This window comes from Oryza glaberrima, chromosome 1 (genome assembly GCF_000147395.1).
Source record: "Oryza glaberrima chromosome 1, OglaRS2, whole genome shotgun sequence".
NCBI classification, from domain to species: Eukaryota; Viridiplantae; Streptophyta; class Magnoliopsida; order Poales; family Poaceae; genus Oryza; species Oryza glaberrima.
This window is the reverse complement of record NC_068326.1, coordinates 18,907,808-18,925,025: the sequence shown is the minus strand read 5'-3', so window position 1 is coordinate 18,925,025 and position 17,218 is coordinate 18,907,808. Positions and strand designations below refer to the sequence as shown.

At 43.5% G+C, this 17,218-nt stretch overlaps 1 protein-coding gene and 1 pseudogene across 2 annotated transcripts; one reads left to right on the top strand and one right to left on the bottom strand.

Annotated features, from left to right (window-relative positions):
- Positions 1–4,491, bottom strand: LOC127760739 (uncharacterized). 2 transcript variants are annotated; one of them, XM_052285039.1, is made up of 5 exons: positions 4,168–4,491; positions 3,188–3,336; positions 2,253–3,107; positions 1,986–2,144; positions 1–441 (listed from the first exon to the last, which is right to left on the bottom strand). In XM_052285039.1, the coding sequence occupies exons 1-5, from the start codon at positions 4,223–4,225 to the stop codon at positions 157–159; spliced, it is 1,506 nt and encodes a 501-aa protein (XP_052140999.1). In that variant the 5' UTR covers positions 4,226–4,491; the 3' UTR covers positions 1–156. The 2 variants fall into 2 exon arrangements, with proteins under 2 accessions (XP_052140999.1, XP_052140998.1); XM_052285038.1 differs by having other exon boundaries at positions 2–441; positions 3,188–3,345.
- Positions 4,492–9,411: 4,920 nt separating this feature from the next.
- On the top strand, positions 9,412–15,622 carry LOC127753854 (uncharacterized; annotated as a pseudogene).
- The last annotated feature ends 1,596 nt before the right edge of the window (positions 15,623–17,218 follow it).

Below are 17,218 nucleotides of genomic sequence, written 5' to 3'. Positions count from 1 at the left end.
CCATCACTAGCTTCTACTGCGGTAGTATACTAAGCAAATGCTCCATCACATAAATAAAATTATAAAAAGATGCACTATTATTATTGTTTCTGAAAAAGTATAAGGGCATGTAAGTCCAGCCCTTCCTATAATAGTACATATATAACTTGAGAATTACTACAAAATTACGAGTACACCGTTCCTGTCTTTTGGAACAATTTTTTTCCTGATCATTCTAAGGCTTAATTCGTATTCTCCCATCATTTTGCCCGTTCTTCTCCCTTTTGGAACTATAGTCATTTTCTCCAATTTTACTGCATTCCTGAGGATAAATCTTACTAGGGCAATTTGACCTCCATTACCATTAAATCCGGTCATGCAAGCTCTCTTGAGATTGTAGTAGGGGCGATGTATAATCACGTCCCTAGCAGGGGGGTCCTCACAAATATCTGCACACGTCATCTGCACACAAAATTATATGTCACCTGTCAATACAAACAAATCAATAGCATGACAACCAAGTGCACAAAATCTTCACTAGCTAGTGGCAGATATGCAATAGCCCCCCACAAGCTAAAGCAAGTGCATATAATTAAGAGTAAATTTCAGAAAACTGCACTTTTATTGACTAAACTATCACTTTGCTGCAACCTTTGCGCCACTTTTCAGAAAACTGCAACATTAGCGTTAGAAATTATCACATAGCTGCAATTTTTTCGGGATTCCCTGGTACTGACATTCCGGGCCCACATGTCATATATATATGCTTGAGAGAGGGAGGAACGGAGCGCCACGTCAGCATGTCACCTCATGGCTTTTTTTTACTGTAGCGATGCCACGTCAGTGCGTGTTCGGGAGGGAAAAATCATGGTCTTGTTGCACCATTTGGCTCGGTCAGGGGCACAGGCCGACAGGGTCAAAGGCAGGTCCAAGACCTGATAACGACACATTACTATTGCCCTGATTCTCACCGTACTATTGCCTCGATTCCCAGCATCGACTAGGAAGATTGCGGTGGCGACGGTGGGAATCGGGGGAGTAGTAATGTGTCGTTATCAGGTCTTAGACCTGCCTTTGACCCTGTCGGCCTGTGCCCTTGACCGAGCCAAATGGTGCAGCCGGACCACGATTTTTTCCGCCGGAACACGCACTGACATGGCATCGCTACAGTAAAAAAAAGCCATGAGGTGGCATGCTGACGTGCCGCTCCATTCCTCCCTCTCTCGAGCATATATGTATGACATGTGGGCCCGGAATGTCAGTAACAGGGAATCATGAAAAAAAATGCAGCTATGTGATAATTTTCAACGCTAATGTTGCAGTTTTTTGAAAAGTGTCGCAAAGGTTGCAGCAAAGTGATAGTTTAGTCAATAAAAGTGCAGTTTTCTGAAATTTACTCTATAATTAACTACTAAGCAAGATTGCTCCTTAAAGCCACTTCACAATCAAGATACTCAACAAGGTAAAACTATGGATTGTTATTGATTTAAGTACATATCTTGTACAAACCTTCAATGGAATTCAAGATAACTAGCTAAAATAAATATGAATTATATCCGCATGATAATATTGTTTGGAAGAAATTTTATTTTAGATTTGAAATAAGATAGAACCAATATATAGGGCTATTTTGTAATATTAATATTAAAGTACAACAATATATAATAGAGTTGGTGGGTGGTAAATTCACTACCACCGGCATTGCCCTCTTTTAGAATAGTATAGAGTATGAATTATTATGTGTTTTGTGCCAATAGTCGCATACTAGCTAGTAGTATTATGTTGCTGTGTTTCAGCTCATGGCCACTTTGAGATTTATGTGGTCTAATAGGCTGGCCTGCCCCCACAGTTCCAGTATCAAAATTTTGACTCAAGGCAATACTTAAAATTAAATAGACATATAAAGCAAGTGTGGGCACATTAGACAGGAGTAAAGTATAAAAATGAGATTACAGAGTATTTAAAACTACAAACAGGATGAAGGTGCAGATGGCATAATAACTCACATCCAAATGAAGGTCCACTAACAAAGGAGCAGCTTCCAAAAGATATGCTAGCTGCAGAACTGCATTTTTTCCAAAACGTTTAGCACTTCCAAAGGTTATCCTCATGATCAGATGCCTTAAATTGATAAATTTAAGAGGGGGCTGTGTAAATCCAGGTATCTGAAAGACGCCAAGGAAATTCTGAAACAAATACACACACACACACACACACACACACACACATACTTGATTGAAGATTTTGGAGGGTATGCATTGGGATTAAGGTACCTGAGTCCTCACAAACACTTTCACATGTAGTCTCTCAACATGAGGTAATCCATTTGGAAGCCCAGTGAAAACATACTCAAGGTTGTCCTCAATATGAGACGCAATGCTTGCAGTCTTAAGCTTCAAGCATTTGTGAAGTGCAATAATCACTTTAAAACAACCTCTATACTCAAATGTGGTGAGTTTGGGGGCATGGAGCTCAATCTTGTTAATCGCACAACCTTGTACACGCAAAAATTCCAGCCGCGGCAATGGTTCAGAAACATGCAAATTATGTAGCTGGGAGCACATTAGGATTTCCAACCATTCTAGGGCAGGGCATTTCGGTAAGAAGTACTGGAAGTTGTCCAATACAAGCACATGCTTCAAAGTAAGCATTGTAAGATTAGCAAAGCCACAAAAGTCAGGAGTTGGGCCAAAAGTAACAGTATCAAGTTGAAGAACCTTAAAGTGGGATCCATTTCTGTCATTGAAAAGATGACATGGAAAGCTGTAACTGTTTTCTCGCAATCCTATATATGGAGAAAAGTTCAGGACGAGAACCCTTGCTTTCGATGCAATAGCAAAGGAAACCCATCCATCAATGTCACGTGCATGCTCCTTCCACAGCTCAAACTTCACACCAAAATCACTCACTCCTAGACCACTGTGTTTCCTCAAGACAAAATTGATTGTGTCAATAAACCCATTGGTGCTCAGCGCTCTCAACTGTCGATCAGAAGTTCCAAACAATTCTTCAGTGCCAAAAAGAAGATCAGGATGGAAAATCCAAGCTCTTCTGAACACACTCGATACCATGCTCATCTGAACAGCTTGCTTCAATGTTAGTTTTGACATTATCCTTGACAGAATGTCCTGGTGATGAGTGTGGACAAAACATCAGGCAGTCCCTAAAGCACATTTAGTAGAGTTGATCCTAAGTTTAACGTACATACCTCAGGGAGAGATTGAAAATCAACCCATTGTGATCTTATCCGCTTGCTGTTATATACTTCAGCACATGGGCTGAGCGCCAATCTCCTCCTTTTGTTTACTGGACAGATCCCATCCTCCATGTGTGCTCTTCTGGCTGGCATGCTACTACCTATGAAGACTAGAAACAATGAGCAATGGTTCAGGATGGCGCATATGCAAGAGTGCAAGAAATTCCTTTAGCAATGATAATAAACAATAAGTTATCTAGCTATGAATCTTTGGAGATGATGCATTCCAGAGATTAGATGTTATCAATATAATTCTTAAACTTATTACGTAAACACTGAACAGCTGAAGTGCAATGGTAAGAGTTCGCTATCGCAGTTAGTATTTCTGTTCATTTGTAACCAAACAGGGAAAAAAAATGAGGAAAAGGTAAGGGATGATCTATGGGTTGTTAACTTGTTATCAAAGGACAGTGAAAAGAAAAGGATAAATAGCTCCTAATTCCTATCTGAGTGAAAACTAGAACGTTCCCAAGTTTACAACTAGAATATGCATGCGTTCAATGAAGTGAACAAAATTTGTCTTGGACAAAATGAGAATAAAATAATTTTCCTGAGAATGAGTTCAAACACTGGCATTAGTGGTGATAAACACCAGTATAGTCTAGTTACAATCCCACTTGTTATTTAGTCATGACAGATGGTAAGATGAATTCTCGCCAGCCATCCAAGCAAAAAGTAATCTAAATTTTCAATAGAGGAAGAGGGTGACTGTAATCCAGAAGGAGCAGCTTTTGCAATGACGTAATAATGCAGGTGCCACCAGAAACTTGAGTAAAAGAAGAAGAAGATTATGTCGCTGTTAATTTCAGGGGAAACGGTAAAAGAAGGAGAAGAAGATTATGTCGCTGTTAATTTCAGAGGAAACGGTAGGTTTGAGATTTCCTACAAATCTCAAATAAGAGAGGATTCGGAAGGGGAGAAGGTCAAGCTACCTGCGGTGGTGGGCGGCGGCGCCTGCTGTGGCTGTAGTGGAGGAGACGGGAGATCCATTGCTTTGCTGCTCAACCCCGTCCCAGTCCGTCCATATCTATAAGAAGAAGAAATATACCACTCCTACTACTAATCCGGCTCGGTTCCCCTCCTCGCGAGACTCGGATCCAAATCTTGGTGGCGGCTGACGGGGAGGAGGCCGGGAGGGATCGGCGCCGTCGTCGTCCGGGATGGATGGGGTCACCGCCGCCGCTTCCAATGCTCCCCACCCCAACCACAAGGTCACCCCCGCATTGCCCCGAAATTTTCACAAAGGGTTTGTTTAGTTGGAAAAAACAATTTCCCCCGGATATTTGACACACACTCCAAGTATTAAATGTAGTGTAATAATAAAAACAAAATTACAGATTTCGTCAGGAAACCGCGAGATAAATTTATTGAACCTAATTAATTTGTCATTAGCAAATGTTTAATGTAACACTACGTTGTCTAATCATGGTGTAATTAGGCTTAAAAGATTTGTCTCGCAATTTCTTGGCAAATTGTGTAATTGATTTTTTTCTACATTTAATACTATATGCATATGTTTAAATATTTGATGTGACAGCGTGAAAAATTTTATTTGGTAACAAACAGACCCATCATTCTACAAAACTTATTTGTCTTCTCTATCTCTATTATAAAAATTGAAGATGTTTTTACCAGTATTTTGGTACGTCATCCTTATTTGAATCGGTTTTTAAGTCCTTTTTTTAAATACAGATCCATGTTTGAGTCGGATTTTAAATCCGTTTGCTTTTGGAAATACAAAAGAAATTGTATAAGAAATTTTTTTAAAAAAACTTACATGCTAATTTGAGATGAAAGTTGAACTCCTAATTGAAGCTCATGATTTTCTAAAAAAAATATCCAAACAAATTCCCACGGTGAATTTCATTCTATCTGAACCGTATATCAATAGTAACATTAAAACAACATTCACCCATTATTAGCATGTAAAAATTTAAAATATTTTTATTGGTACCTTGATAAGTCATTTGTGTTTAAGTCGGTTTTAATTTTTTTATTTCGGTTTTAATCTCTACTCCTCCAAATCCGTAATTTTAGAAAGGCGAAAAACTCAGGCGGGAAAAGAAAACGCGCACAAAAAACGCGAAAGAAAAACATGGAAAAAAAAGTCCGATTCGTACCGGAACCCAAAAAAAAGTGGCAAAAAATGTTGAGTAAAAAACAAAAAGGTCGACCTAAAAAATAAAAAAATCGCCGACTCCAAAAAAAAAAAATAGTCGTGCGGAGAAACCGATTGGTATTTGTCCGTCTCTTTTATCCAGCTTTTTTTTCCACTTCTCTTTTTTCTTCCATCCGTCTTTTTTTTCAATGTTCTTTTCGGTTATTTTGCCATCGTCTTTTTCCTTTTATTTATTTTTTTCGTCCCTATTTTTTATTCGTATTCTTTTGCAAGCTGAAGGGTGTGCGTACATGGTTAAAATTCTTTTTTTAATCTACTCGGTTTTTTCTGTCCTCGGGCTGAACCCTAGCCCCATGCCACCATCGCCACATCGATCAACCTCCTCACGCTTTCCCTCCTCCAATCTATTGTAAAAATCAATTCTCCACTACTCCATCATCATTTTCCATATAATTTATCTTTTCAGTTCCGCTTTAATTCACCAGATTCAATATCTATTTAAAAGTCACCGTTTATATCCCACAGTTTTGTGGATTCACTCCAATTTTAATAAAAATGAAAAGAGGAGACTGAGTGAATCAAAAACCCTCAACCAATTTTGAGAGATCGAAAAAAATTTGACCGGATTTAATGGGAGGATCGGTTCTGGCATAGTACTACACGGGACTGTCTTTCGGAGGTTGAAGATGGCAGCGACTGTGCAAGTTACGCCTATAGTTCTATTTTTGTGCTAGGTTGAAGAGAAGCAGGCTAATCAGAGGGGTAGTGGGCTAGGCCGAGACTGAAAAGGAAGGAAGAAAATGAGTTTTTAACCCAAAACCAAAGAGTACAATGTATAGCAATCCAAAAACATTTTTACCCGTTGTAACGCACGGGTATTTTTTCTAATAAAGAAAAAAGGCTGCTTGCTCAGCTCTTGTATGTCTGAAGTTCACCAGTCACCGCTGCCTTTTTTTATTTTTTTCTTTTCTCTTACTCTTCTAATATTCTTTGTAAATGATGTGTTCTATTTGTAAATTTATTATATTTTGAATTTGGAAAAAAGTGTGTAAAGAAGTATATCTTATAGAGCTATACACCTTAACATTCTTTTAAAAATTGATATATTCTATTTGCAGATTTATTTTATTTTGAATTTGGAAAAGAATATGAGATGAAGTATGTACTGTACGATGAAAACATTATCAATCATTCTCTTTTTCTTTCCTTTTTTTTTTTGTCTTTTCTTGCTTCTTCTCCTGGATGGCATCTGACAGCCGTCTGCGGGCGGTGGAGAAAAGGGCGTTCGGTGGGAGCGCTGTGCCGGTGGAGAGGGAGAGGCTGCTGCACACAGAGAGATCCAGCGTGCGGAGGTCGGTGTCCGCCATGGAGCGCATGAGCTCGGCACCAGAGATGAGCGCCGTGTGGCGTGGCGACGGGGGAGAGGAGCGGCACGGCGGCGGCCGGCGGGAGAGAGGAGGGCGCCTCGCCGGCCTCCCCGCCTCTCCATCTTTGTCATCCGGTGAAGAGATGGGGAGATAAAGTAGGAAGGCCGAGGTTGCTACTTTACGTTTTTTAAGATCAAACCTGCCACGTGAGTACTATATCAATGTCACGTGGACGAAGATCTAGTTAAAAGAGTCATGTCAGTTAAAATTGGGGACAAAACTACTGAGGGATGTTGTTTGCACCGTTTTAGTAAGTTGGAGCACGGGTTGCATCGAATCAAGGACGAAAATCAGACTACCATACCATGTACAGCCCACATATCAAAGGCTAACAGAAGAGCCCACCTAGTCCACCTTGTTTCTTTCTCTCGTTCTCCTCCTCTCCGTCACGCTCTAGCGCCGCCGCGCTTCCTCACGCCGGCTACCGGACTCCAACTCCGGTCGCCCTCCAGCAGCCGCTACTGCCAGGAATCGGTTCCCGTTGCTCAACACGAGGTGCCGCCGCCGGCCAAACTCCGGCGACGTATGGACTCTAGGAAGGTTTCCAGGCCTTCACTACTGGTGCGAGCCCTACTCCTCTCTGATTCCCTTGGCCAATTGTCCCTGGATGCTCGACTCCCTGCCGCCGCCGCCGCCGCCGCCGCCGAGATGGCCGGTGCTGCCTGCCCCTGGTACCGCTTCCTTCCTCTACTCCCCTGCTTCTCCCTCTCTTCTTCTCTTTCTTTCTCTCTTCCCCTGATCCTCCCTCTCTCTCCGTCTCGTCCTAGCTCTAACCCTAGCCGTCGCCCCGCCTCTCCAATTGCCGCTGCTGCCGTGGAGATGACTGGTGCCAACCACCGCGCAACTCCGGCGGCTGCGTCCTATCCCCATTGGTGACCACTCAAACTCTCCCTTCCTTATCTGATTCTTATGACAATGTTCTGGTGTGATGTTCTCTCTTGTATGATGTTGTGCCGTGACATGCATTGGGGATAATTATGGACTAGCACTAATACTCAACTTGGTCATGTTGTGCTGTGCTTATGGTGGTCTCTGTTGGTTCTAGTGATTTATTTGGTTGATGCCTGTATGCTATGAATGGATAAATGAATGCTCACAATTCTGTTGCAAGTGCAGTACTGAAATGAAATTAGAAAGGATAATAAAAAAAGTTACACTAACATGATTAAGTCCTTATATATGCTAGCATATAAAAGTAACTGAAATACCGGAATCAGTAGCACACTAGAATGATCAGAACCACATATATATGTTTGCATGTTGAAATTATCTAATTTCTCAAATTAGTGACACAGTAATAAAATCAGATTTGAAAATAAGATTTATATTGAATAATGCAACAATTACATGGTTTTATACTTTGATAATCATGGCAAAAACCTGCACTATAGATAATAGAATTATAACCCATGAAATCTAATCTTGAATACAAATAGATGGTGACTGATTTCTTTGAATGATTTATTTCTACTGTCTTTATGTCCTGATTATTACCCTATATGATTTACTGAACAATAGGTTAACTTATGAAATACTTTATTAGAATTTTGATAAAGGAAGAGTTTAACTACTGATAAACTGATAACTATATGTTATAGTTTTATTTTGATGCCCTGTCCTAAACATTTGCTTTATTGTATTAAATGATTTGCTACAAAAACCTACTGTATTGCCCCATAACTCTAAAGGCTCAATTTAATTTATTTACGATGAAACCAACAACTGCATTGTTTCTATATGTTTTACTGTGTACAATTCTGAACTAGTGATGGCACCGAACTTCTATAAAGCTCCGAAGATTTTAAACAATCAAGTTATAATTAATTCCATTATTCTTCCACTCAAGATTTATTATGCGGTTCTTTGATGACTTATGATTTATAAAGGAAACTACACATAGATATAAATCCTTAAATCAAATGCACTTTTAGATCACGTAAAAGATACCTCGTGCTGTTTGCTATGTAATTAGATGGTTGATCTATACTAGAGTTATCTTACTGGGAATCTATTTATTTTGTAATGATACTAACTTGCTGACAATTACTCGTCAAAACTATTCCTTGCTTAATGAACTAGGAATGTATATACTGTGCTCCAATTTAAATCCTGGTTTTGGTCTTCCGGTTATAGCTGAAGTGCTCATACTTATTTTTACAAGGATGCATATATATACTATATAATTCACAACACATACTACTAGTTTATGCACAGATTCAATTGCATGCCAGCAATGGAGTTTATTGTTCAGGTTTAATGGATATAATTATTGCATGCACACAGCTCCTAAACATACTAGCATATGCATCACACAACAATCATGCCATGATATGATTTCTGTTCCATTTTAATCTCTTGATTACCTGTTTAATGGCTCTAGTGAAGCTGTGAAGATTGGGTGATTCTCTTGCTGCAACTGTAGCTTCACCCCCTTACTGGAATTGGGCACTTGAATATTTCTCCTTCTTGTGCTGAAGCACCAGCTGCTCCTCCAGAAACTGAAATATTTGGGCACTTACTTCTTCTTCTTGAGCTGGATTGCAGGACCATATATTGCTCCATCTTCAGGAGGTCTCTCTGCTCCCTCACCTCAGCTTCTTCTGGCTGCTCTGATTTATATGGTATAATATGTGATAAATTTGATTGACATCTAGATCTTTTATAGCTTGATTTTTGAAGTTACCAATGAGGATGCATAGAAGTAGTGATAGGCCCCTGGTAAGTAAATTAAAAGGGAGGCAAAGGAGTAAGGGGTGGTAGCTGGTGTGGTGTTAAATACTATAAAGTTGAAAACCCGATGATGATAAGTTTCGGTTATTTAGAATCATAAGACAATTAGATGACTATTTAACAAGTTTTAAACAAAATTCAAGTGTAAAAAATTAGATAATTTTATATGGGTGTTAGCCATTGAATCAAGTATATTTATACCTCTCCGTCGCACAAATATATGCGGTCGTGTCTGTAGTTATAGGGTAGTTATAACTATCTACCCTATAGTTCACCAATGAAGTCCTACATGTTACATACTTTATTCATCAAATCCAACAGCCTCTATTCATCTATATCAGATCGAATGATCCAGATCATCCAAATCGCGTAGCAACGCGTCCTCACCTTCACGGCCTCACGCCCTCACACCCCACCTCCCCTCTGACCCCACGCACTACTCCCCCTATCCCTGGGAAATTTAACTATTTGCCACTATTAGGTTTGGCAATTGTCCAAATGCCCTTCTTAGATTTGCACTTATTATTTTTGTCCTTAAGAGGTGGTTTCTTAACTATTTGTCACTTTTGTCCACGTGGCATGCCAATGTGGCAACATGGTGAAAAACAATGTGGGACCCTCTGGTCAGTGTCTTTCGCCCCTCCACTCCCTCAAGGCCTGCGTACTTCCTACACAACAGTACACCTGGCTGCCGATGAGCCGTGGCTGAGGCCGGGCGGATCTGGCTGCTCCGCCGTGAGGCTGTCGCAAATTCACACCTACTCCATTGGGTCTCGAGGCACAGGCCCCTGCACCACCAGGGCCACAGCCTGCTCCAGTGCCATGGTCGTTGCCATCTATCTCGATCTGGAGCCAACCATCATTGAACCATTGAACTTGTTCTGCAGCTAGCCATCATCGAGGTTGATCGGTGCCCACCAGCCCTCACTGAGATCGTGGCTTCTCCAGCCATGTACTCCAGTACTTCTATCATGAAATGTAGCTGTTCTTTTTCTGGCTGTTCATTCAACTCCAGGTTTGTGTACATTATGGCTTTTCTAATTGGTGTTGTCACTAGGAAAATAATAAAAATAAGTGTTTTATCCATCTGATCTAATGGCGCTGAAAGTTATTTTCTTGCTTACATGAGAATTGCTGATGACATAATAGATTGGAGTTTGTCCCAAGGAGTTGTACTAAATCTTTCTTTGCTCGTGGATGCGTTTTGTTTATGTTTAGTGGTAGGATGGACCCTAGGTTTGAATGAATAATCAATCCTAACTAGCTGAATATTTTGCTTACATCACGGCCCATTTAAGAGCACTTTGTTATGGCAATGGCATACATCTCACATACCATTCTTGGAATCAAAACTGGAAAAAATGCATAACGTGTAGCTGGTGCACTAAATGATCTACTTCCCTGATTATAGTCTGATAATTTAGTGCTTGTCATTGCAGATGATCTTGGTTCTTAGCCAATTGGATCACAAAACTAATGCAATATTCTGGTGCCAAAAAGGTGATTCCCATTTCTCAATTTTCTCAGTTGGACAGGTACCTTAAGTGTAATTCAAAGCACCTCTGAAATCATTGCCTCCGAAACTATTGAATTTCAGTTTATTTTTCCTTAGTCCAGTTTTATAATTCTTGTTTGGCGTTGCTTACATGAAGAACGGTGCTATGCATTTTTTTTCTTGAGTAAATTGCACATTGGGCTACACTTTCTTACCAAGGTTTTAATTTGGGACACCCATTGAGCTATGTTTTCACTTTGGACTTGATAATATTTCATTTGATTGCATCTTGAACCACCCCCACTATTCATCTCTTTCATCTCCTCCTAAACTCTGGCTAGCTGCTGGGATCCAGAAGTGCTGCAATGCGCTCAGCTCTGCTAGCTGGTGTTGAGTTTCGAGCTCAAACTCCCGAGGATGCACACACTGCCACCCTTAAGCTCCTCCCGTGCTGCACTGTGGCCTAGCTTGAGCTCAAGCTCCACCCACAGCTAGGGTGGCACGAGCTCCATCCGTTGACACCTCTGATGCTCAAGCTCCACCGGCGTTGCGCTGCACTCGAGTCAGCTGCCGAGCACCAGTACGCTTTGCAACGCGCTTAGGAAGGAGTGCTTTTCTGAGAGGGTGATGGTTTGACAAGATAGTTGTTTTGAGATTGAGCTGTTTCGTTCAGTAGCGTCTTAGCCTCTATTATATGACTCTTGAGGTTTGATTGTGATGGGTTATTTGCATGAATTTCGTTGGATTGGCATGCATTCTTTGGCAAGCACCCAGGCTTGAGCTTGCATCATAGTTTTTTCTTTGTATATGTTCGTCCGTCCACACTTCGTACACACATGGATGCTGAGCTCAAGCCACTCAGTGCTGGCAGAGCTCGAGCGCGTGCAGCGTCTTTGGGTATTGGCTGGCCGGAGTTCAGGGAGGAGCAAGAAGGGATGGAAGAGATCCCAAAGTTTCACTTTGGACCACCCCTTAACTCATGTTTTCGCTTTGGACTAAATAATATTCCCTTAACCGTTGCATATCCGGTTGAGGTCTGTAAATCATGTTTAGAGAGTTTTGTTAATATTTGATGTTCCATAGACCATAATGTGTAATAACCTTGAGGTTTGATTCTATGACCAATATACATTGCCCCAGTATGTCAAATTTTGATGGTTATTAGACTTGATGTTTTTAGTTAACTGATATGCATCATATTACCAAATGTTGTACCTAAAGTTGGTTCTAATTAATCTCTTTCCTGGCTTTTTTTTTTTAGTGATGCAGTTGGGTTTTATACGTGACAAATGGAGAAATGAGTACAGTAGTAGTAGTTGTACGTAGTTTTATATAAATACCGGAGTGAGATGGCTGGCTAGGGGTGGGTTCCACTCCCAATGGCATGGGCGAACACCGTCTGGTGGGGTGGGTCCCAGCATTTGCCATGGCACGCGAAAAGTGCGGGCTACGAAAGGTTCCAGAGGCGTCGATGCGAGATCGGACGGTGCATCGGAATGGGTGGGTCCACAAGTCAGTCTCACCGTACCCGTACGTGACAGAAGTGAGCAGTGTATAAATACCGCGAGAGGAGAGGAGATTGCTTGTTGCTGCAGTGTTCCATTCACCTTCTTCCTCCTCGCCTCACCGTGACAAGCGATCGGAGAGCGCCGAAAGGTAAGCAACAAAATCTCTCCCTCTCCTCCTCTCTTCTTCTTCTTCAATTCAATCTGTCCTCGCTGCGATCTTCTTGTTGGATGTAGTGCGAGCTGTGTTGTGGTGGTGTTTGCCTGCTCTGCTTATGTATGTGTTGATATCTTCTCTGGGAGATGGATATTTTTTTTCGGGTTTTGGGTGATTTAGTGGTTCTGGTTGGTTTTTTTTTTCGCCGATGAATCGGAAGTGGCGGACGAGCACCGCAATTTCATGGTGATCTCAGTTCGCCTCTCTCCTCTCCGTGCTTGCAAGTTGGAAGTCGACGAGCGAGTCATGCTCGTTCGTTTTCCACCGCGCGCCGGATGGATTACTCTGGATCATCGTGTAATTCTAGCTAATTGCTGGTGCATGTGAGTGTGACGACTGAGGTTGGAGAGTAGTTGTGCGTTTGTTTTTGTTCATTCTTGCGTTGTGTACGTGTTGCGATCGATCGGGTTTTGGTTTGATTTTGCCGATGCGCTAGTACAAGTAGTACATGTGAAATGGCCGGGCCCGGGCAGAGGGAGGCGGACGATTTCATCTCCATTATTGTGATCTCCGTTCGCCTAATACCTCGACGAGACGAGCGAGTCATGCTCCTCCTTGGTTGTTCGCTCGTTTGCTTGTTCATCCACTCCAGTAGAGTAGTAGATCGTTCTCACTTGCTTGTCATCCACTCCAGTAGAGTAGTAGATCGTTCTCGCTTGCTTGTCCTTGTTGTCATCCACTCCAGTAGAGTAGTAGATCGATCGCTCCCTGTTGGTCGGGTTTTGATTTTGCTGATTGATACGGCATGGGGGAATGAAGTGCCCTGCCGGCCGCGCCGTAGGAGGATGAGCACTGTGATTCCATGGTGATCTCGTTCGTCTCCCTCTCCACGCGCTGCACGCTTGTTCTTGCAATTAACGTGTTCTCAGCTCGTTAAGGTGCAAGATTATTTTTACATATGTGCTCTGCTTTGGACCTCTGGTCTGGTTGTGATTGATTGAAATACAAATTGCAAGTGCAGGCGAGAATGGCATGCCCCGAGGCGCGTCTGAATAAGGATTGCAAGACGGCGAGGAGGCTCGGGCTCCCCGTGGAGGTGCTGCGGGAGGGCCAGCCGAAGGTGCTCCATGACGCCGTCGACAACGTCGTGGTGAAGGCCGGATGGATTGTGCGTGTTTCAAGCGCCTCCGGGCTGGCGGCGGCTCTTGTTCAGGCGGAGAATCATGCTCCTGCTCCTGCTCCTGTTGATCAGCCTCTTAGAGTGTTCATTGTGCCATACCTTCCTCCAGCGGAGGCGCCTCTCATCCTATCCAAGATCGAACAAGCCTCCGCCGACGACTGTATACCTGGCTTCATCGTGATCAATCCAAATCTGCTGGAGACCAAGGAAAAAGCCCGGCTGGACATCATGCATGAGATTTCAAGGGTGCAGAACATTCGGGACAAGTACCGTCACCCGTCGTCACCAGCAACAGCAACAGCTCCACTAGCTCCAGCTGATGTACCCGACAAGCCCAAGCCCAAGCCCAAGGACCTCAAGGAACTCAAGGAGCAATATCTGCTTGCTCACTTGGTTGCCGGTAATATGTTCCTTCCGATCTACTCCTTACTTGATGATGTTAATCCTTCTTGTTGAATCAGACTGTTCTGTTTGTTCATTTCATTTCGTGGGATGCTATGTCTATCTTATTAGTCCTTGCCTGATTGATTATTACTTGATGATGTTCATCCTTGTTGTTGATTGTTCTGTTTGCTCATTTCATTTCGTGCCATGCCATGTTTATTTTGTTACTGTTTTGCTTAATACTGCTGATTGTTTCATCCATCTACTACTAACTAGTGTCATGTGTTGTTGTTAGCACTAGTGTAATCAGTCTGCAGCTGTCTGTTGTTTGATGGAGTAGTAATTAACTTAATTGTTGTCAACTGCACTCTACTACTGTATGTCGAGTACAACATTATATGATTGCTGGAGTAGTAATTAATCAGTGATGTGATGGTAATTATTCAAGTCATTCCTTATGCAGGGCACTGGAGGATGGCAAGCAACATTCTTGAATACGTCGACAATTTTCTGTTCCAATCATTGAGGGAAAAAGATGAGGAGGAAGTGAGGATCGCGATGCAACGGCTTCAAGACGATCTGCAGAAAAAACACCATGGAAGTCAGCACAGTGTCTGAAGGATTGCTCATGAACTACTTGGAATTGCCACAATGAGCAAGTGGGAATATAGGAAGGAACTACCCTTACCGGCAGCTGAGGATGGAATGACTATGAAGAAGAAGCTCAAGTGCCACGCAAAGAAGCTCCGGAAGCTCCTCACCAAGCACACATTGATGGGAGTAGAGCCGCTCGTCTGGGCAAAGCTGGAGCCGATGCCAACGATCACGTCATCCGGGAGAACCATCATGTCGAACGCGAGATTCACGGGTCCTGAGTGGACCGCGTGAAACTGGGTGTACTAGTAGTAGTAGGATCTATTCTCCTATCGTTTGTTCCCCACATGTTCCTAAAACTTTAGTTAGGTTGGGTGGAAATACATTGTCAGTGTTATGTGCTGAACTGAAATTCACAGCACTAGGTGATAACACAACAGTATCATCATCTGAGTCACCTTATGTGCTGGAGAAAAATGTGCATCCATGGGAGAAGAATCAAGATCATAGACATTGCTAGTTAGTTGATCAAATTCTCCTGGCTCTGGATTATAGATTCCATTTTTGCCGTTCTCATCATCACTGTTGCTTGCTGAAACAACACAATTCTCATTTTCAATATGTCCATTCTGACCATTGTCAGAAGGTGGCATCCAGTTAGAATCCACTCTTGTTAATTTCCCACTGGCCATTGTTGTTTCTTCTAATTCCCAACTTTAGACGACCACTTGTATCTTCAGACAACAGTTCTTTATTCTCGTGCTTTACAATTCCACAGGGGCATACCTAGAGTGCCATCAGGTAAACAGTAATATGCACGTGCTAAACGCTACGGTGCGATTTTATTTTGTCAGCAAAACGCCAAGATCAATCTCACAGATTCACTCACACTCCCTCACTCAGTAGTCTGAAGTTTCAGAGTAGAAAAACAGAGGAACTGAAAGAGAAACAGAAAAGAATTTTGTGCAGCGCAACCTTCTGCTGCTTTTTAGTTTTTCTCAATTTATTTTCCTCCATCCAACGGAATTCGTTACATGCAAAACTGTCGCGCCCTAAAGCACCCTAAAATTTTCCTACCTTTCTAATCAGTTCCTAACAAATTGTAAAAGTCGAATTAGCCCGAACCCATAAAAGGCATCCAGATTCAACTCAAAAGGGGTGTGGGAATTTTAAGTTAAGTTCCCCGCACCTTTGAATGCATAATCCATTTTTACGTGAATTTGCAGAGCACCGGAAAAATCCTTAAGGCAGCATTAACCCCGGTCGGCTTAATTAAGAAAGTTAAAATCTGGTTAATCCCTCTTTGGCTTGTGGGCCATTTTCGACCCTCTCCCTCTCCCTCTCTCTCTCTCTCACTCGGTCCAGTCCAGCCATCCCTCCCCTCCCCTCCCCTCCTCTCCCACCTAGGCCGCCTCGGCCCAACCCCTGGGCTGGCCTGGCTCGGCCCGAGCCGAGCCGCCTACTCCCACCTCCTCCCGCTGATGGGTGGGCCCCACCCATTAGGGCCCCCTTCCCTCTCCGCCTCCTTCCCTCCCTCTCTCTTAGGTGCGCCCGACTGCCTCCCGCCGCCCGGCCCACCGCCAACCGCCGCCCCCTCCTCGTTGGAGAGAGGGATGAGTTCCCCGCCCTCTCCTCTCCCTCCCCCCCCATTACTCCCCACAAAATCGCGGCCGGTGGGGAGTAATGGGCGGCCGGTGGGGAGTAATGGCCCGCCACCGAGCCGCCGCCATTGATGGCCGCTGGCCGGCCCCGCCCGGCCGTTTCCCCTCCCCGGCTACCCATAAAAAGGCGCCCCGGGCCCCCTCTCTCTGGTTTCCTCGCCTCCCGCGCGCGCCCGACCCCTCCGTCGCCGCCGCGCCACGACCCCGTGCTCCGCGGCCTCCGGCAGCCGCTCGGTGTCGGTCGGGACCTCCCCGAGCGTTGGCGAGGACGCTCCCGGGACCACCGTCGCCGTCCGCTCATCGTCCGCCCCTCCGTTCTCCAAGGTGAGCGCGAAAACCCTCCCCTCCCCTTCTGTCCCCAGCCAGCTTCCCAGCTCTCTCTCTCTCTCTCCTCCCTTGCGAGCTCGCTGCTGGCGCCCGCGCGCGTGTCCGCACCGCGCTGCCGCCGCCGCTCGCGTCTATGCCTAAAGGGGTTCATTCCAGTTGATCGGACTACTGTAGTTCTTAGGGCCCAAAGCACTGATAGCAAGTCCTCTGGCCATTTTCCCTTTGCTGATCCTTTCAACCTCTTCTTGATAGCTTCCATGATTTTACCATTTGCCCTTTCCACAGCTCCATTTGTCTGAGGATGTCCTACAGAGGCAAAGTTGATTTGCAAATTGAGTCCTTTACACATGTCTTGGAATTTTCCTGACTCAAATTGCTTCCCATTGTCGCATACTATTTTCCTT

What these genes read in the sequence shown, in the direction of transcription:
- LOC127760739 (XM_052285038.1), bottom strand. Translation starts at nt 4,225, where the DNA reads ATGGATCTCCCGTCTCCTCCACTACAGCCACAGCAGGCGCCGCCGCCC. An exon ending in GCCGCCGCCCACCACCGCAG is followed by an intron (nt 3,346 to 4,167) that starts GTAGCTTGACCT and finishes CATTGTTTCTAG; the next exon opens with TCTTCATAGGTAGTAGCATG. An exon ending in ATTTTCAATCTCTCCCTGAG is followed by an intron (nt 3,108 to 3,187) that starts GTATGTACGTTA and finishes ACTCATCACCAG; the next exon opens with GACATTCTGTCAAGGATAAT.